The 21792-nt window shown below is 38.5% G+C and overlaps 2 protein-coding genes across 2 annotated transcripts in view; both read right to left on the reverse strand.

Moving 5' to 3' along the window:
* LOC308520253 (uncharacterized protein) overlaps positions 1 to 14044 on the reverse strand; it is a gene marked incomplete at its 5' end in the record, with an annotated part of 28425 nt that extends 14381 nt beyond the window's left edge. Inside the window, 5 exons of the mRNA XM_081092765.1 lie at positions 4729 to 4852; positions 7057 to 7140; positions 9144 to 9258; positions 13257 to 13272; positions 13977 to 14044. Of these exons, the coding sequence (XP_080948891.1) occupies positions 4729 to 4852; positions 7057 to 7140; positions 9144 to 9258; positions 13257 to 13272; positions 13977 to 14044 (407 nt within the window). The remainder of the gene's footprint in view (positions 1 to 4728; positions 4853 to 7056; positions 7141 to 9143; positions 9259 to 13256; positions 13273 to 13976) is intronic.
* Positions 14045 to 18532: 4488 nt separating this feature from the next.
* Positions 18533 to 21792, reverse strand: part of LOC308520254 (uncharacterized protein) — a gene marked incomplete at its 5' end in the record, with an annotated part of 62415 nt that continues 59155 nt past the window's right edge. The window contains 2 exons of the mRNA XM_081092766.1: positions 18533 to 18756; positions 18957 to 19008. Coding sequence (XP_080948892.1) covers positions 18724 to 18756; positions 18957 to 19008 — 85 coding nt within the window. The 3' untranslated portion in view covers positions 18533 to 18723. The remainder of the gene's footprint in view (positions 18757 to 18956; positions 19009 to 21792) is intronic.

Consider the following 21792-nt stretch of genomic DNA (forward strand, 5'->3'; position numbering starts at 1 on the left):
CTGTAAACCTACTTTTATCCCACCCTGTATATAAGGTTTGTTTCTTTTCCTGACAAAATACCTCAGTTATGATGCAAATTAACTTCCTTGGGGATAGAGGTGTTTTTTTAAGTCAGAAAACTAAAAAAAATTTAGAAACATTAAAAATGTCGATTATCCTAAAATATTTTTTTCAAGTTTCAGATATTTATCATCAGTATCAGTACACTAACTCAAGGCCTGGCTGGCATGGCTCAGTGGTTGAGCATCAAGAGGTCACAGTTTAATTCCAGGTCGGCCTATATGCCTAGGTTGTGGGCTCTATCGCCAGTGGGGGGCGTGCATCATCACTGATGTTTCTATCTCTCTCTCCCTCTCCCTTCCTCTCTAAAATCAATAAAAATATATTTTCAAAAATACACTAAGTGAATACACTCACATGACTTCATGCATTTGGGGGGGAAGTATTTCCTGGTTGAGTGGAAATGGTGTGGATGCCTTCATTCTAAGCAGCTTTCTAGTGAAACCTTTCGTTTAGAAGTGGACCTTCCTTCTCTGGTTTGCTGTAATCGCCGAGTGGAACTTGTGTTGATCACTGGGACCCAGTTTGTCCCAGGGTTCCGGGTTATTCTCTCTGTACCAACAGACATCAGGATTGAACAATGCCAGGCACAAGACAGTACCTCGGGCTCCAATGAATACCAAGAAGAGGACCAAGCTGGATGCTTGTTGGCCTGACTGAGGACCTGGCGGAGCATGGTTGTGGCAGAGGGCCCGGGAGCAGAGAAAAACAGACCTGCACGGCCAGGGGGCAGGTAGCCGGTGCACTGAGGATGAGCAGACGTCCAAAGTCACCTTTTCCTAAAGTATTTTTATTTTATTGCATAACTATTCACAAATGACATTCACAATGTGTGCAAACAATAGCTAGGTGAATCTTTCCACCTACATAAAAATATAACTGAAAAAGTAAACCTTTAGGAACCAATACATCCTAACATGATCCTTAGCATTCTCACACTTAAATAAAATTCTCTAATCTTTCCTGCAAAAGCTTTACTTTCCATCCTCAAAAATTTATTCTACTACCAACTAAAGAAAATGGATCCCAAATAATACAATTTAATAATTCAAAGTATTTTAAATGCCCCCCTCCAAATCTCTGTAAAAAAAATAGTTACATTTAATTATTTCCTTCACTAGAGATATTTTTTTATTGAAAAAGATATTTTCATTACTAAATACCAGCTTACAAATTAATACAAAAATCTATGAAAAAGTGATCCAAGGGTCACAAATAATTATTGAGCATCTATCATGGCTTACCATCTATACTTGATGCCCAGAAGGAAAGAATGTAAGGATGGAATAGACTAGAGGAAGAACAAAACATACTTCCTACGCTGCAAGGAGCCGATGGTGCCAGAAAGTCGATACAACAACCTTAATACAAGATTGAGAGACATGCATTTCAAAGTAAAGCAGAAGGCAATTAAAGAGTAAAAAGTAGAGATTAAGGAGGGTTCCCAGGGGAATGATCATTTTGTTAGGATTTGTTAGGATACAGAGGAGTGTTTGGTTGTGAAAAGACAGATGGGAAAAAGGGCAGGTTGCATTATTATATTTTAAAAGATTTTAAATTGATTTTTGGAGAGAGAGGGAGAAGGAGAGAGAAACATTTATGTGAGAGTGAAACATTGATCGCCTGCCTCCTGCATGCCCCCTACCAGGGATGGAGCCTGTAACCTGGGCATGTGCCCTGACTGGGAATTGAAAGGGCAACCTTTTGGTGCACAGGACAATGGCCAACCAACTGAGCCACAATGGCCAGGGATGGACTGGCAAGGCTTTAAAGATGTAAGAGGCAGAGCTGGGGATGGGATGAGATGGGATGGGGTAGGATGGGATGGGATGAAACCAAAACCTTGGGTGGAGTTGTTCTACTTGAAGGGAGATGAAGGATGTCTTTCACTGAGAGGGGAGGAAGGAGAACAGGGTAGGTATAGATACAGAATTGTAAGGGGAAGAGGGAGCAAATTTGAATAAGTTTTCCTTGAATGATATGAAGAGTCTGAGAAAACAAAAATATGGAATTATGGCAGGAATTGAATGGTTTGAGAAGAGCAGAAAAAGTGTTAGGGCAGTTACCAGTGGGAGTGCAACTGGGAGTCAATGAGATGACTACAAGTATTGGCAATCATGGGAGTGCTATGGGCATTCTGTGCAGGGTAATTCTTGGTTTTGCAGGACTGTCATATGCATTGTAGGAAGTTTGCAGCACTGGCTCCTGTCCACCCAGTGCCTATACTGCTCCCCGTCACTATGATAACTGGAAAACACCACTCATTTCCTAATGCCCGGGGGTTAGGAATCACTTAGCTGGCATTAGACGGGTTAACATTATAGCATAATCGCATCACACTAATATATCGCCTTCCCCAGGAACACTCAGAGTTCAATAGTTTTAAAAAATTTAGTAAGGAGACAGTAAAAGAAATATTCTTAGGTTGTCCCCCATTGATTGAGAAATGTATATCATCTCCAACCGAGTTCAATAGATATGTTGCCAGTAAGAGCAATTGCTAAACACACATAGCATAGTAGAGCCAAATACAGTTGCACAGGAGATTATTTATTGCTAACTAAGGCATTTTTATAGGCTATGTATGCCTAAACCCTGATCCAAAGCCTGGTTTTATAAGCTTGGCCCTTTGCCCAGGGAGGGATCAGAGTAAAAATTCCAGAAGGAGGCTAAAGTAAATCAGAGGACTTAGCTGCAAAGAGGCCCCCTGCTGAGAATTCCAGGCAGACTGTTACCCCTCACAAACATGGTTTGGGTAGTTTGAAAATACAGCGGATGATGTGCCCATCAGACACAGTCTTAGAAATACTAACATAATGACAGAGCCATCTAAGAAGACTTATTTATCTGCCTAAACAGAGAAAAGCCCTTGGCTAGGTGATTCCCTTAGTTAGAGCATCATCCCATAAACCAAAAGGTTGTAGGTTCGATTCCTGGTCAGGGCACAGACCTACGTTGTGGGTTCAATCCTTAGTCAGGACGTGTATGAGAGGCAACCGATCAATGTTTTTTCCTCTTTTTTCCTCTCTCTCTAAAATCAATAAAAACAGATCATTGAGTGAGGTTTGAAAAAAAAGAGAAAAAGTCTAAGTTAAATATAGCCTCTTATTAAAATAAACTTATAGAAACTGATATTTACTCAGAGCCAGACCTCAGCTTCTGCTTATCTGGCTGTCTCATGTTCCTTAAGAATTCCTCAACACGCTTTGCTAACTCATCTGATCATGACCTCACTATGACTAAGCCAGTGGGCTGCAACCTGCCAATAGCTTCACCCTATTGTGACTCAAGTCTACTGGGTCATAGCCCTCCATTACACCTTGCCCCAGTGATCCTTCAGGTGCAACCTCAGCCTATTTCAAATACTCCTCCCACTCAGAACACTGATAGTGATCTGTTTTGTATTGGTCCCTGCCTGTCTTCCTCAAACTCTTGCATAAACCTTCTAACTGCAATGCCCTGCCTTCTCTTCTCCTTTATCAAAGTGTAGCAGCACTTTCCATTCCCACAGCTATTGACCTGACATTTCCAAACATCTAAAGTAAGTCAAGACATGTCAAAAGATCCACCTTCAGTGTGGAAAGTGCCAGTGGCTGTACTTTAGGGTGAAGGAGTGTCAAAAATGATGTCAAACCTCACTGTTGCTTTTAGTCAGGCATAAAACACTGATGAACAAAACAGAGAAAACACTCACAATGTGTTTTAAGCAGGTTCTTAAGACCATATTCCAAAATCAAAGACTACAGAAAAGATTATTTATATAGAAGTAGTAGCATCTATGAATGAAGTGAAGGTTTGGAGTTAGGTATCAAAACACTGTAAGAGATAATATAAAATAAAATTTCTTAAAAAAACACCAACATCTAAGTTGTAAATATATATTATACCACCTTTAACTCTGAATGTTCTGATTGTTCAATTTGGATAGTAAATAAATTCATCTAATTATGTCAGTCTTCTGGTCTTAGATTAAATTGTTAAGATAACTGAATTTCTAAAAGTCAGCTATCAGAAAATAAATAGAACTTAAAGATAATGATATAGAAGTCTGATCAAAAGAAAAACTGTACAATTTTTTTTTTCACAGAAAATAATCACCTTTAAAAATATATGACATAATCATATCAAATAATACGTAATTAATTTAGTTTTAAAATATATTGCATATTCTTTTTAAAAACTCTTTAATTTTAAGAAAATTAGACTATTTACGTTTTACTTATTAATCAATTTCTCTGGCATATGATTCAACTATATGCAACTATATTAAGATTCTCATACTGAGGCAACACCTAAAGGGCCAATATACTATTTCTCTCACATTTTTTCCTAGACCATGTCACACACAGTTCTCTCCCATCCCCTAGGTTTGATGTTTGGACCATCCAATTTTAGCATATGGTAAAGGGTCTTATGTTGACTTCCAGCTGCTTCAAATTTTGTCACTTTAGTGTTCAAAGAGTGTCAATTCAGCATGACCACCAATTCATTTTGAAAGATAGCATTCATGTCTTCTGTTATTTTGTATCTCTCATAATATGGGCAAAAGAAAAAAGTTCTAGAATCAAAATAAAAGTCATTAATCTCCTAATTCAAAATCAATATGCTCAACTATTATAAGCCCCAAATATAAATGTGGTAATTCAATCACTTAAGTTAAAACATACCTTATCACCGAATTTTCTCCAGGTTGTTCTTTATGCAGAATATGTTGGAAATAATCTTCTATGGCTTGAGCAGTTAGAAATTTTTTTAAGTATGGGTAGTAGAGAGGGTGCCGTGCTATGATACCTATTGTATACAAAACATCACATTACTAAGCACATATGCTGAAGGTTGAACAAAATGATTCACTAATTTGAAGTATCTTAATCTGATTCTGTGAGGATATTGTGTATGGGATGGTGAAAGGGAAAAGGGGTTTGAAGAGATAGAGTGGACAAACTATTGTCATCAAAGTGAATCTCTTGCTTTGGCAATATATAGGGTTTCTCTAATTTAGGGTTGCCAGATTTAGATGTTTAATTTAGGACATATCTAAACATTGCATGGGACATACTTACACTAAAAAATATTCATTATTTAATTGAAATTCAAATTTAATAAGGCATTCCTTATTTTGTCTGGCAACTCTAATTATTTCAAAGGGCATAATGAAATTCTAAGAAAATTTACTTTCATTCTTTCAATTTTTAAAACTAAGCATAAGCCAAATACTTGCAATTTGAGAAGAGAGGATGGAAGATGATGCAAAATCAAACAAAAAAATATGAGAATATTAACTTCAAAAGACTGTAAGTTTCAGAGGCCAATGACCTTGACAATCATGCTCACTGTTCTATTCAACCCGTGTGCTATGGCACAGTGATGTGGTGCAAATTTTTTTTTTTTTTTGGTGCAAAATTTTTAAAATGTGCAATACCTGACTATTTAGTTAGGGGCACTGACCTCTTTTCCCTTAAATTGTCAAATTAAAAAAATTACAATACCCAACACAACAATAGCCCTCTGATGTGAATGTCCTGTCTTGAACCATAAATACATAGGTCATATAATGGAGTTGCAACTTACTGGTTCATTGCAAAATAAGGATGCATCTGCTTGGCTAATACTTGATACCAGAAATCCTTATATGAAAGTGAAGGCACCTGACTTTTAAAAAGTCATTTTGGAGCAAAACAGGTAGGTAACTATTATTTCTATTTTTGTTGTTGTTGTAAATCAATCAAAATTATACCTGTATTTTTTTGTCAGGTTGGCAAAAACATGTTTTCTGGTGTGCTGCAGAATTTTAGTAATTAGTTGATGTGTGCCATGAGATGAAAAAGGTTGAAAATCATTGTTCTAGGGATTGTTCAGAAATAAAAGGTCGGCTAATCCATTTCTTTTAGTTATCTCGCTCAAACAGCTCAAATAGATACAGCAGGTAATGGTGAAGATGAAGTACACCAACTGCCTGTGGCCATGATCCTGATAGCCTTCCAGGAATAGACAAAGTGTCAACGGAGTCATTGTTTATAAGATTTCAGATATAGGCACCTGTATTCTTTTCAGTTTGCAAACTCACTAGACAATGGAGATTTAGGTCTACTCTGGTTTTAGATATATTATTTTTACTAAAAGACAAAGGCATTTACAGACCACTTAAAGACATTAATTGACAGTCTGGGTATTGGGATTTCAGTAAAGAGATGAGTAAATGGCATTCCAAGAGGTTAAAAAGGAAAAGAACCAGGGAAGCCGAAACCGGTTTGGCTCAGTGGATAGAGCGTCGGCCTGCGGACTGAAAGGTCCCAGGTTCGATTCCGGTCAAGGGCATGTACCTGGGTTGCGGGCACATCCCCAGTAGGAGATGTGCAGGAGGCAGCTGATCGATGTTTCTCTCTCATCGAGGTTTCTAACTCTCTATCTCTCTACCTTCTTCTCTGTAAAAAATCAATAAAATATATTTTAAAAAAAAGAAAAAGAAAAGAACCAGGGAAGTTATTCTAAGGAGAAAAGAAAAGGATCTGGCAATTTCTGGAGAGAAAAAGGAGAAAGGATTTTTAAGAGGTAGAGAGGTATTCTTTAAAAATATATGAATCAGGAAAAATAGAAGTGTGATAATAAGGTATTGTACTATTTCGAGAAGGGAAAAGAAGATTAAAAGGGAGCTCTTGTCAACAGGCCAATTCATACAATAAGTGCCTTATCATACCATGATATAGGAGTCAATCTTCTGGCCCCAAGTATGTTTAAATTATTTATCTCTTTGTGAAAATATATTATTTATCTCTTCGTGAAAATGTATTATTGAAAGGCACAGTTCATCTGAAGCACACATTTTTGTTTGTTATATCAGTAAGCAAATAACTAGATGGCATTGGACAACTCAATATACCTTCACCAATGCAGTAAACAAAAACTTCCATGGTTTGAATCCAAATGAACACTTGTTAAGTGACTGAAACCAATTCTAGAGATGTGAAAAATGGCTTTAAAAAACAAAAACGTACCTATATTTGCAGAGTTGCCTTTGTCCCCACTTCTTGTGTAGGCCAGATCTTCTAAGCGGTATGTCAGTGAGCCACTTGGTAGATCTACCAATGGAGGTAGAGAAGGAAACTGAAGATGGTCATACGGAATGCGGTTGTTTTAACAGGAGAGTTACATACAGCAGCTTAATTGCTCACAATCAGATCATCCCCTTTGGGAAGGCTTGGCACGCTAGGCTGGATATGTTTCTTCAGGGTTCTAAGAACACTAAACTTTTATGAAGCATAGATATATGTTCTGCTTAAAAAATACAATTTTGATATAAAACCCAAAATAAAATGAGTAGGTGGCAATGTTAATTGAGATATCCATAGCACTGTAAATGGGTATAACTGCATAATTGCTAGAAAGTTAAAGATCTACAGTTTTTTTTAACAAATGGGAAGCAGAAAATTTCAGATTTTTTATCTTTATGATGATTGTATGGGAATAATAACTCTTTAAGACTCTATATCTCATCTTCATAAGAGACTAAAACTGTATATATACTCACTAAGATTGAACAGCATTTAATTTAATTCTGGGAATCATGAAATAAATTACCAGTTCACCAAGATCAAGGTAAACAATATGAAAAACCAGTAAGAGCTCCTAAAAAATGAACTAGTAAGAAAACCATTTCTTTCTTTTTTAAAAAACATATTTTTTATTGATTTCAGAGAGGAAGGGAGAGGGAGAGACAGAAACATCAATGTTGAGAGAGAATCATTGATTGGCTGCCTCCTGCACGCACCCTACTGGGGAGCAAGCCTGCAACCCAGGCATGTGCCCTTGACTGGAATTGCACTAGGGATCCTTCAGTATGTAGGTTGATGATCTATCCACTAAGCAAAACCAGCTAGGGCAAGAAAACCATTTCAAACAAGTGGGAATAAATTCTCCATTGTAAAATATCTTCAAAGCTCATTTCATAAGCATAAGGTAATTAAAATTAGGCCAAGAAGCACATGGACAATTATAGTATAAACCCTTTGAATATATAGGCCAGGGGTGGGCAAACTTTTTGACTCAAGGGCCACAATGGGTTCTTAAACTGGACCGGAGGGCCGGAACAAAAGCATGGATGGAGTGTTTGTGTGAACTAATATAAATTCAAAGTAAACATCATTACATAAAAGGGTACGGTCTTTTTTTTTTTAGTTCTATTCATTTCAAACGGGCCGGATCCGGCCCGCGGGCCGTAGTTTGCCCACGGCTGATATAGGCAGTCTTAATGGCACAGGCTAGTAAGCCAAGACAAGCAGAATCTAAAAATCACCTGGACTCGTGTTGTGAAATCTTTCCTGAACAAAGTCAGGAACCCGCATTACTGCCTGGCCCTAGGCAGACCCGCTCAGGGCCAGGCCCCCTTTCTGGTAACAATCACTCTGCACAGCTACAATATGCACAAATTTCTGTTACCAAGATTTAGTTGATTAACACCAGCCCCCTAACAACACAATTCCTGTTTCAGTTACTGAGGAAGGTTAGTAAGAAGCTAGAAAAATTCCTTGGTAAGTGGAATAGGCAAATTGAGACAGATAGCTGGAAAAACCCCCAAACAAACCAACAACTGAGCAATTTAAAGCCTCGTACAAGAGGTCACCAGGGTGGAAAGCCCTGGGTGCCTAGCAAGGGGCAAAACTGAGAAAAACAAGGACTTCCTCCCCAGAGTAACTTCCCGCCCCCCCCCACCCCCCTGACTTCCTCCCTAGGAGATAACCTCTAGGCCTCAGTTGTACTGCAGCTCCAGGACCAGAAAAGCAGCAAAACCAGACAAATGACTCCTGGCTGCCTCAGGACCAGCTACACTGACTAATAACCCCCTGCCCTGGCACCGACTAATCTGTGGAGACCATGACCCTGAAAGAGCACACCCAGAACGCTGATGAATATTCTATGGAGACACTCCCCTCACACCTCCCCTAAGACTTCCTGCCAAAGTGTCCCACATACTTGCCACATCATCTTTACAGATGCTAAAGATACACTGGAAGAATAAAAGTAATGGAAAATGCAAAGAATAACTACTGTGGCAGAACATACCAGATAGAGAGTAAGAACATACCTTTTAGGTCATCAGTTATCGTGGGTAAATTTGGTGAAGCCAATGTGTCCTGTGTAAAGGTGAGATCTTCGTGGAAGGTTTCAATATGCTCTCCATTAACCAGGTGGATATCAACCTGAAAAAGAAAATTGTTAAGCCAGGAAATGGGGAAAAAAGATTGTATAAATAAGAAGGTACTTATAATTTCGTTTAATTGGAATATTAATTGGTCATTTCTTGACTCCCACCGTAGAAGTTCTGTTTTTGAAGCTAATTTTAGTTTTTTTTAAAAAGTTCTGCTTTTATGGGACTGCACGAAGCATTATTACTTTCTCATTCTTAGTGCAAAACAAACCAACCAACCCCACAACCTACAAACTTCTCTTCTGCTTCTGGTAAGTATTCTGATCTCAGTTCTGCCTCTGCTTGCTGATGGGGAGGAGAGAGTGACAATGAACTCTGATAGTCTGGGGCAAACTAAGGTGAAGAAGTACTAGCAAGTAGAGCCCTGAGGCTGACACTGGAATGAAAGACTCTTTGTTTCTTGTATATTAATGGCTGCCTCATCAGTGCAATTTCCCTGAAAGAGCATTTCCAGCTCCCGCGCCCAGTCCTCAGGGAATTCATCTGAGGCACACCGCTCAAGTGCCAGAGCCTCACAATGGAGCGTTCAGTATCATAGCTAGTCAGTCTCATCTTTGTATCAGGGTGTGGTGAACCTGGCTCACACACCCATGTACAGTCAAGTCACACTGTGGCAGGGAATCTAGAATAGCATGTCTTAAATTTACTTATATGAATGCATTCATTTATATAAGCACATAAGGCTGGAGACATGTCTTTTTCTTGTTTTTGTCCTAATATCTAGCACAGTCAGCGCCTGCAACATACAAGCTCTCAATAAATGTACTAAACTGTATGAGTTTTAGTTATTCCCAAGGTGGCCCTTGCAATTATTTTTGATCTTTTTCATGACCAATGCAGGTGCGGTGAGAATCCGAACCAGGCTGTATAGAGTAGGCAAGCGATAACTATCAGCAGGAAAGGTATTCTGTGCTTACCCCTCAGTTATTTTTTTGTATCCATGCTGTCCCATCTAAACAAAGGGAAACCTTATTCTCCTCCCATCCTGTCCAGCCTGCTTAAAATTGCTGCTTAGTTTTTCTTTTTAAGGTTACTAAGGAAAAACTGAACTGTGCCACTTGTTATTTTAATATGCAAAGGGTTGGTAGCTTGTTGTTTCTTGCCATTGCAAGTTCTGGACAAAACCAAGATCCCGGGCAATAACAGATTTCAATAATTTTAGATGGTAATTTGGCAAAAGTGGATATGGCCATACTGAATGCTATCAGCAGGTGCTTACTTACAGGTTCTTATTCAGCATATGTTCCTTCCAAATGTTGAGAAATGTACTGAAGCAGATACATTTGAATATTTGTTCTGATAAGCTATCTTTCAAATACTTGCAGATGGAGACTTTCATTAGCTGGTCATTAGCTTAGTACCCATTTCCCTATTGTTTATGACTCCATAGTAACCTATGAGGAGCTAATTAGGGGTTATCTTGTTATTAATGGGTGAAGAAGAAGCTTGTTGAAACCAATTGATAAAAGTGAATTGTAAATCTCTCTTAAAAATTAGCTTTAAATTTATGCCATATACTGGCAGCCTTAAAAACTCCTTTTCAACTTGTTATGCCCCAAATTTCCAAATTTATGGTAACTATATAAAAAATCTGCAGGTGGCACTGATTGGTAATACTACCCACTCCATTTCCATCATGAAACAGTTCCATCATTTCTCATAACAAGACTGGGTCCCCTCATGTTTCAATATTACCGCTTATATAAAAGGCCCGTAGCTGTCACGCTGTAATGCTGTCATGGCCAAACGTAGTGGCTCTCGCAGGGGGGGGCCGGGCGCAAGCTACAAGTGGTGATGGGCGGGACGGCCAGCTGAGGCAAGCGGAAGAGAGCTACTTGCGCATGATTTCATGTGCGCTGGGCCTCTAGTTGTAATTGAAAACTTGGCAGCCATATTGCCAAAAATCAGATTACTATGAATCCCACCAATGGAAAACGTTATTTTGTGTGATTGTATTTTTTCCAACTCTAAGCATTTATAGTCCAGAAACTCCTACATAGATATATTTTCTATGGCTTTTGACAAAGATGAAGTAACTCTAAGAAGTTTGTTTTTTGGGGAGAGTAAGAGTCTCACATACTAGTACTTCATTGGAGTTAAAGGAAAAAATAGAAAGGGAAAAGTAATTATTCAGAGAGATAGCAGCTTACAAATTTCCAGAATGAATGCAAGAACAAATTCTCCCATGCAATGAAACCCAATGAATTCCAAACCAAGTAATAAGAAATGGATACCTAGGCACAACATGTGGATAGGACAGAATGCCAAAGAAAAAAAGAAGCCAGAAAAGAAAAGAGACATTAACCACTGAAGGGCTGCCAAACGGACAGCTGATTTTTCAGCAGCAATAGTGGGAATAATCCACGTGTTATAACTTTCATCCTACAGATATTCCTAGTAAAATTATCTTCCAAATTTAGGGGAGAAAAAACAAACAAACCTCATTTTTAAGACTTTATTTTTTGGGCAGTTTGATTTTCACAGTAAAATTAAACAAAAAGTACAGAGAGTTTCCACATACCATTATCCTCACACATGCATACCTTCCCCACTATCAACATCCTGCACCAGGAAGGAACATTTGTTACAATCAATGAAGCTGCATTGACACATCATTATCACCAAAGTCCATAGTTTAAATTAGGGTCCTTTAGAATCAGTTTGTTGACATTCACAAAATAACTTGCTGGGATTTTTATTATGATTGCACTGAATCTATAAATCAAGTTGGGAAAAACTCTCTCTTGATAATATTTAGTCTTCTTATCTGTGAACACGGGCTATCTCTCCATTTATAGTTTTTTTTTATTTCTTTCACAAGTTTTACAGTTTCCTTCATATATATCTTATACATATTTTGTTAGCTTTATATTTAAGTGTTTTATCTTTTTTTGCCTGCTCATGTAAATAGCATTTTTTTTTTCAAATTTCACTTGTTCATTGTTGGTATATAGTAAAACGATTGGCTTTTGGATTACTTGTATCCTGCAAACTTGCTATAATTGCTTGTGCATCTAAATATACATCTAAATAATTCATGAGCAAAAAGGGAACATAATAGAAGTTAGAAAAGAAAATGAAAACATAACATTTTAAAATATGTAGAACCTACATATTATAGCACTTAGAGAGATATTTATAGCCTTAATTTCCTACGTGAAAAGAGAAAAGATTGAAAATTAATGTGGTAAGCACTCAACATAAAAAATTAGGAAAAGATCATCAAAACAGATACAATGAAAGTAGAAATAATAAAGGCAAGAGCAAATACTAATAAGAAGTAAATTTACAATAAAGCAAATAAAAAGGCCAAGCATGGTCTTTGAATGAATAATAAAAAAAAATGGAGTATGGCCGCAGTGGCTCAGTGGTTGAGCTTCAACCTATACTAGTAAACCAGGAGGTTACAGTTCAGTTCGTGGTCTGGGCACATGCCCGGGTGGTGGGCTAGATCCCCAGTCGTGCAGGAGGTAGCTGATTGATGATTTTCTCTCATTGATGTTTCTATCGCCCTCTCCCCCTCCCTTCCTCTCTCTGAAATCAAATTTTTTAAAAAAGCATTAAGAAAAGATAGACCCCCCCCACACACACACACCCACACCACACACAAACCCAGAAGAAAAAAAAAGGGCAAAGTATACAAATGGGCATTTCCAGAAAAGCAACAGGATGGGTAATAAACACATGGAAAATGCAAATTAAAACTACATGAAATATTACTGTGTACTAATCACACTGGAAATAATTCAAAAGTTGGCTAATACCAAGTGTTGGAGAGACTCTGAAGGGATGAGTGTACATTAATACTTGGGAAAACAAGTTGGCATTATCTAGAAACAAAGATAAAGAGGCACATGCCCCATGATTCAACAATTCTACCTCTAGGTACCACTAAATACCTAGAGAAATTCTGCACATGAGCACCAGCTGTCCAAGGGTGTTCAAGGTGGTCATGTGTGTAAAGAGCAAAACGGACAAACAAAAACCTACAAAAGTTTCAGCGTTCCTGTAAAACAAAAATAAGTTTGCAAACTATAGCATATTCATAAAATGAAACTCTATAGTGATGAAGAATGAATAAATGATTACTCTATGCCTCAACACTGATAAATCTCAGAAGATAATTTTGAGTGGAAAAAAAAACAAAACAAGCTAAGTTACAGAACAAAAGAGCTTGATTCCACTTATATAAAGTTCAAAATTATGTAAACTCAGCAATGGATTATTTAGAAATTTATAAATAAGTGGCAAAACCATATAAACAAGCAAGAGAACAATAAACATAAAATTCAAATATATTATTAGCAACCTGAAGGGAAACCCTGCAACTTATTTCTACCTCCCCTCCCACCGCCCCACCATATGGCTACAGTTTAGCAGGGAACTCAGAGCCGTGCAAACTGGGCATTGAAAAAGCATCAGATAAACTGGTCTGTGTTGAATTTCACTGCCTTTACTTCCTGACTTCACAAATTACTTTTGTTTCAAAGAATGGAGTGGTAGTAGAAATAAAAGGTAACTTTTTTTTTTTTTTTTTTTTTTTTTTACTAACAATGCTCCAATTTCTCTTCTCTCCCCTTGTGTAGAAACTATTCGGTCTATAAACTGTACAGTTTTTTTTAGGAGCCAAAGCTAACTAAGAACCTTTCAAAAACTGCCTCTCTGAACCTTTCAGGTGAATAATAATAATAATTTGGTTTCACAAATTACCTGATGGAGACTCTGTAGCTGACAAATCTACTCTTAATTTGGACTAAACTATCCATGATCACATTCATGATTAACATAACCTGTGTGCATTATGCTTCATTTCAGTAGATGCATTTCTAAATAAAACTGGAATCACATTTTGAAAGAGCTTATTTTATATGTACCAGAGTTCTCAAATGTAATTGTGACATGCAGACTTCTCATTAGGAATCCCTGGTACAGTTAGTTTATAATTACACCATAAATTTCTTTTTGTATGAATTTATATTTTCCTCATGTCTATGGGCTACACTTTTCAGGAAGAGTAGTAACTCTATAAGACAAAGAAGCTAATTTCTCAGTGATTCATTGGATTAGCACATTATTCAAAGATTCTTTGGGCCTTAATTAAGAAAATAAAAAGAACTTAATTTGAGTAAAAAAAATAGGCTTCTTTGGATTATAATACCTTCTAACATCCTTGAGCTCTTGGTTTTTAAGACAATGTCTGACATGTAACAAAAAGAAAAAAAGAAAAAGAAGGAGAATTTTTTTTCTATTAGGTAGTCATGAATCCCAAATAAACTAGTCACCACAAAGCTTAGGAATGCCAGAGAAAAAGTAGAGCAGTGTATTTTTCCAGATTGCATATTTTAGTTTCTTTTAGCCATTCTTAGTCAGAATGTTGTATAAGTTCTCTGAGAGATCCAAATGAATTCCTTTACATAATTGAATACTTATAGTTAATAATTAATGTCACCATTTATTATAAAAGTATACCCCACCCACTTCTGAAAAGGCCTGAGGAAGTTTACATATTAACACATAGTTCAAAGGCACACTATTATGTTTAAATACTAAATAAAATGGACTCTACAAAATATAGAGAAATTGATGCTATCAAGGACCAGTCATGCTCTGCCTTTTTTGAATGGCTCCCCACTGCAGATACTACCTCCTCCCTACACCCTTCAGTGGAGACTATTTGTTCTTGAACTTACCACTTAGCCAACAGGAGCTAGCTGGGCCTGTCCAGCAGAATTGACTGGTCAGTGACGTGGATAAGAGTGTGAACTTTGCAGCCTAGATTGGAATCGTGGCTTTGTACTTTGAGCAAGTTATTAAAAGTCTCACAGCATCAGTTTCCACATTGGAAAAATGGGGATAATAATAATACTTACCTCATAGGTGAGAATTAAATAAGTTTAGTAAAATAAAATAACTTAGAACAGAAGCTGGCACACCGTAAGTGCTAAATAACTATTAGCATTTGGCAATTCAACCTTCATCCAATTCCTTATAAAAACTCTCCCTTTAGCTTTAACTGGTTTGGCTCGGTGGCTGGAGCGTCGGCCTGCGGACTGAAGGGTCCCAGGTTCGATTCCGGTCAGGGGCATGTACCTTGGTTGTGGGCACATCCATAGTGGGAGGAGTGCAGGAGGCAGCTGATCGATGTTTCTCTCTCATCGATGTTTCTAACTCTCTATCCCTCTCCCTTCCTCTCTGTAAAAAATCAAAAGACTCTCCCTTTAAAACTTGTACATTTCAAATTTATTATCTTCCATCCCTTCTTGTTGTTCTCCTCATTCCCTGACATGTATCAGAGACTTTGGAACATGGCTTATGGTTTTTCCCTCCATCCCAAATCTGCCATCTGGGTGACCCTTCCAATATCCAACACTTTGGCTTCTTCAACTCTAGTAACCTTCATTTCCACACAGATATCAACAACTCATCCTTTTTCCCTTGTTATTACCTGGAGCTACTCCACTTGTAACATCTTTAACCACACTGCTCAACTTTCTTACCACAAGCTCCTGTTACCCTCATTGTTCCAATTACAGCTGCTTACCCACCAGAATTGGAATGAGGTCCTATCCTTGCATTCCACGTATTAGACTTTCTTCTGGTTGGTTTAGTTCTTCAACCTGTCTCTTTAAATAATGCCTCTGCCTGGCCTGTGTGCCTCAGTTGCTTGAGCATCGCCTCATGAGCCAAAAGGTCACCAGATTGTGGGCTCAATCCCTGCTAAAATGCATGCAGAAAGCAGCCAATCAATGTTTCTCTCTCATAGATGTTTCTATCTTTCTCTCTCCCTCTCCCTTCCTCTCTCCCTGAAATCAATAAAAACACATTAAAAATAAAAAATACATCCAACTTCTCACTTCTCTTGCTCCATTTTCCTTTTGCAATACTTACCCAAATGTGGATTAATCCAGCCCTTCTTACTCTTAAAACCACAGTGAAGCACACTCACTTATGTGCATTGGAGCCCTTAACTCATGTCTGCCAGCCTCCTCCACAGCCCCATGCCAGATCTGCATTTCTTGCAAACTTTCTACCCACTACTTTCTCATGTCTCATATCTAATCACCAAGTTCTACCTAAACCACTTCCTAAATATCTCTTGAATCTAAAAGCTCTGGTTTATTTTTCTCTGCTTTTCTTATCTCTAATCATTCCCTTTCTCTCCTCCCCAAATTTTTCTTCTCTGCTGCCAAAGTGATGTTCTTGAAGTTTAGGTACTATCATGTTCCCTTACTATCCTTCAGTAACTCCCCACTGCTTTCTGATATATGCCTTATACCACAGCTTGGCCCCAAGGCCCTCTGTGACCAGGGCCCTGCTCACCTCTCTAGATTTGCCCAACCTGTATTCTGTATACTCAATTACTTGTACTTCCTTTATTGTGCCATATTCTCTTAGAACCCATGCATCGCCTATGCTACCTCTTTTGCAGAGAATGCCCTTTTTTGTTTCCAACCTGGATAATTCCTTCTGGCTTTTTAGGGTTCAGTTCAAATGTCACTTCTTGTCAGCTCCAGTGCAGAGACTTCCTTGACCCTTCCTCCTTGACCTTTCCCTGACTCTTCTCCTTTCTAACCAGGCCGATGGGCTGTCTCTCTTTGTTCTTCCTTGTGCATTTTCAAGTATTTACCATTGCTCCCCAGTAACTGGCACCAGTAAATAGTGAATTCATGAATAAGTGAAGACATCCCAGTTCCATAAAATAATGTTAAAAACTAGGATAACGTTTCATTTTATATGTCCATTTAGCAAAGAGATATTTAAAATTGAGGCGTAATTAGTTTTGACAATGTCAATAAGATAAGAGTGACTGGTTGGTGGCTCAAGCTCTGAAGTAACTGGCTGAGTAAAAAGCAAGGACACGATTGACAGTTACCACTTATTGAGCAACACTGGAAGCCCAGCAGTACATTAGGCATCTAAGGTGGTCTCCTAGCTCCCCTCGTGGCAGCAAGAAGACTGCAACAGCTCTAGGCATCACATCCCCCTATATCAGCGGTTCTCAACCTGTGGGTCGCGACCTCTTTGGCGGTCGAACAACCCTTTCACAGGGGTAGCCTAAGACCATCCTGCATATCAGATATTTATATTACGATTCATAACAGTAGCAACATTACGGTTATGAAGTAGCACTGAAAATAATTTTATGGTTGGGTCACAACATGAGGAACTGTATTTAAAGGGCCAGAAGGTTGAGAACCGCTGCATATCAACACTTAGGAGTCAGAGAAAGGTCTGCTTTCCCCTGGTGTTTCTTTGTTAAAGAGGCAAACAAAACAAAATAAAACAAAACAAAAGCCTTTCCCAGAACCCTCGCCCTACCGCCAACCATAAGAATATTTCCCTGCCCGCCGGTGTGGCTCAATGGTTGAGCATCGACCTATGAATCAGGAGGTCACGGTTCAATTCCTGGTTAGGGCTTATGCCCGGGTTTCGGGATCAATCCCCAGTGGGGGCTGATCAATGATTCTCTCTCATCATTGATATTTCTATCTCTCTTTCCCTCTCCCTTCTCTGAAATCAATACAAGTATATTTAAAAAAGAAAAAGAATATTTCTCTCCAATCTCAATGACCCAGCCAGGTTATATTTCAACTGGTCACAGGCAGGCATGGGCAATGAGAACATTATTTTGGCTTAGACCAATCAGGATTTACCTGAGTCACCTGAGGGAATAGGACACTAAGACAAAATTAGGACTTTGATGAAGGATGAGGAGGGAAATGGCTGTTGGGAAGGCAACTAGCTGTCTTTGCTCAAATTAGTGTCATCATCAAATGTCAGATTTGGAGTCAAGCACATCATAATTTGATTCCCATGTCTGCCATTTTCTAGTTGGTGTCTGTGTGACCTTGGACAATTCTTTTCTCCTCCTTGAGAATCAATTTCCTCATCAATAAAATGGGGATAGCAAAACCTAACTTTTAATATCACTGTGAAGACTAAATAAAATAGCACACATAATGTTGCCTAACACAATAAACTTCATTCATTAAAAATATTTTTTGACATCTATGATGTGCCAGGTATTGTGCTGGGGCTACAGTGGTAAATAAGATAGATATGATCCCTCCCTTCATATAATTTATTAGCATTAAATGTTAGTTTAAAAAAACTCCCTAATCTTGCTGACTAAAAAATTCAGAAGCGCTTGATTACTCTGACAATCACTTTTTAAAGAAATACATTGTTTTCAGGCGTGCTTATGGCTCCTAAAGTTTTATGTGTGAAAGTTTAGAAACATTTATTTTTCCTTTTTTTTTCTGTTTAATTTGAATTATCAGAGACATTTACATTTTATGAATATATTTTCACTGTGAGTGCTGTCCGGATTCCCAAACATAAGATAACTGGCAACGTACAATATATTCAAAAGTGAACAACCAAGACAATATCCAGTACATATTTGTAATCCTGGGAAGAAATGCAGATGCAATCATGTGTAGTCCACCCATCTGAGTCAAGACAGATCCACTTCATGGGGAGGGTTAATCTTCACATAATAGGAACAATCAGGTAATTAGAGTGACCCATTCCGCAACCATGACCGTTAACAGTTTTTATCTTTTAATGAAATGAACAATACAGTTAAAGAGGCTCGTCAAAACTAATCTCTCCAAAAAATACCAGTATCACATATGCTTGAAAGTATAATTAAGATCCTACTGAAGCAGACTGAGGCGTCTCTCTTACCTTAACCTTTTTCTTGGGATACAGGAAGAAAAATGGTTTTAGAACAGGAGATCTAGAATATGATACAAAAGAAGGGACAATAAACATGAGATTTACAAATCTGAGGGCCCAGAAAAAAGGGGGGCGGGGTCTCCAGACCTCCACTCACCTGCCATGCCTGACCCACCTCTACCTAGTTTTCTTACTGACCATACACACCAGTCAATTTCCCGTTGAGAATACCAAGGAGCACTCCTATCTCTTCATCAGAAAGTGCCTTTATGTACACAAAAGCCAAGCACTGGTGGGTCACTAGAAGTTGAATGAGAAAGTTGTTTTTCTAGTACAAACTCTGGATTTTCACCAGTACATTCCTTCATCCAGTCTCCCGTAAGACCTAAAAGACGTCTGCATGGAGCCAGGGAATCATTTCTAGACACGGACAGAGATAAATGGCCTTTAGTGTGATCTAATATTTAAGTTTAACCTAAATACAAGGGTCAGGAGGACATCGACTTATCTAATGTGGACAGACAACAAAGTATAAGAAAAACCCACAACAATTATAAACAGGAAAGAAACACAGACCTGGAGAAAGCATTGAATATTTGTGGACTGAATTGACCAAGAGTTGAAACTAGAGACAAAGTAAGTTATTATTAAATTGTATGGTGTATAAGATTAAGTTTATGGGACCAACTACCTTGGGATCCTTAAATATTTTTAAACCTTTTTTTATAGTGAAATATAATACTTATAAAGAAAAGGTCAGGGAACAAACATTACAGTTTGATGATTTATCACAAAACAACATCCATATAATCACCACTAATGTCAAGAAACAGATTGCTGCCTGCAGCTGAGAAGGTTCCCTCCTGCCTCTCCCAGTCGCTACCACCCCTGACAGAGGTAATCACTATCCTGACATTGATGAAAATAATTTCCTTGCTTTTCTTTATAGTTCTCCCACCTAAGCGTGTAGCCCCAAACATGAGTTTATTTTTGCCTGTTTTTTGAACTTTGTGTAAACAGAATTACAGTACACAGTCTTTGGTTCCTGACTTAATTGATCCTCCATGGTGGTGGGAGGTCCATGGTCCCAGTCCATCCTTGCAGCAGACCGCTGTAGGGGTAAATCCTTCCCATTGATGTGTCAACAGCAATCAAGACTCACCTATAACAGGAGGGTGTACACAGTGCACAGGGCAAGAGGGGTGCACCTGGAGTTTCCAGCTTGGGTGATGGGGGAGGCTGTGCCACTGGACCCTACAGAACACCTACTACATAAGGCCACTCTACCCAGCCTGGGAGAGGTAGCAGCTCTACCTAATAGTCAGAAACAAACACAGTTAGGCTGCCAAAATGAGGAGACAAAGAAACATGTCCCAGATGAAAGAACAGAACAAAACTCCAGAAAAAAACCAAAAAGAACTAAACAAAATGGAGACAGGTGATCTACTAGGTACAGAGTTCACTGGCTATAAGGATGCCCAATGAACTTAATGAGAACTTCAACAGCATAAAAAGGGATATGGAAACCACAAAAAAGAACCGTCAGAAATGAAGGATATACTAACTGAAATGAAAAATTTACAGGGAATCAACAGTAGATTAGATGAAGCCAAGAATCAAATCAGTGATTTGGAATATAAGGAAGCATAAAACACCCAACCAGAACAGCAAAAAGAAAACAGAAACCAAAAAAAAAAAAAAAATGAGGATAGTATAAGGAGCCTCTGGGACAACTTCAAGGGTACTAACATTTGCCTCATGGGGGTGCTGGAAGAAGAGAGCAAGAAATTGATAATTTATTTGAAAAAATAATAAAGAATATAAATTAGTAAAATAGATAGTAGGTCAGATGGTAATAAGTTCCCTAAAAAAAAAAAAATTAAAGCACAATAGGGAGACAGAAAGTGTTAATGGATCTTAGGCAACATTAAATAGTGCAGTCAGGTTGTTCTCTTTGAGAAAGGACTTTTGGGCTAAGACCTGAAGTGAGGGAGGGAGCCATGAGCATCTGAGTCAGAGTGAGGAGAAAGTGCAAAGACCTGAGGCAACCTGGAAGTGAGGCCGGTGTGGGAGGCTGGAGGAGAGTGAGTGCCTGGGAGAAGGTGGAGACTGGAGAACAGAGATTGGGCAGAACCTGCTGGACCATCTTCAGGACTCAGCATCTACTCTAGGTAAGAGTAAAGATTTGAAACAAAGGAGTGATATCATCTGGCTTACATGTTTAAAGACAGAACATATATTCATAGCCCATGGACACAGACAACAGTGTGGGGAAGGCCAGGGGAAGGTGGTGGGGGCTGGGTGGAGGTGGGCAAAGCAGAGGAGGGAATGGGAGACATCTGCAATAGTGTCAATGACAACAAAAATTTAAAAATAAAAACAGTCACTCTATTTTGAGAACAGATTACAGTAGGAACTAGAACCAGGGAGATCCGTTAGGAGATTATTGTAATAATTCAGGCCAGAGGTGATGGTGGCTGTAACCAGGGTGGTCATTGTGAGGGTGGTAAGTGATCAGACTTTTGACATATTTTGACACAGAACTTCTGACACAGAACTGGCCTGTATATACGACATGAGACAAGGAAGTAGTCAGGAATGACATGAAAGTTTTTGGCTTGAAGTTGCCATTAGCTGAAAAGAGGGTGGACTGGTTGGTTGGGGATTGTGGGGCTGAGTTTGGGACATGTTAAGCTTGAGATGTTTACTAGGCATCCAAATGGGAGTTAGTAAGTAAACAGATAGTATGTGAGTTTGAGGACCAAGGAAGACAAAGGAGCTAGAGAAATAAATTGGACAGCCATTGGCATATAGGCGGTATTTAAAGGTAAAGATAAAATGAACT

Source organism: Myotis nattereri, assembly GCF_964212035.1.
Source record: "Myotis nattereri genome assembly, chromosome: 5".
NCBI classification, from domain to species: domain Eukaryota; kingdom Metazoa; phylum Chordata; class Mammalia; order Chiroptera; family Vespertilionidae; genus Myotis; species Myotis nattereri.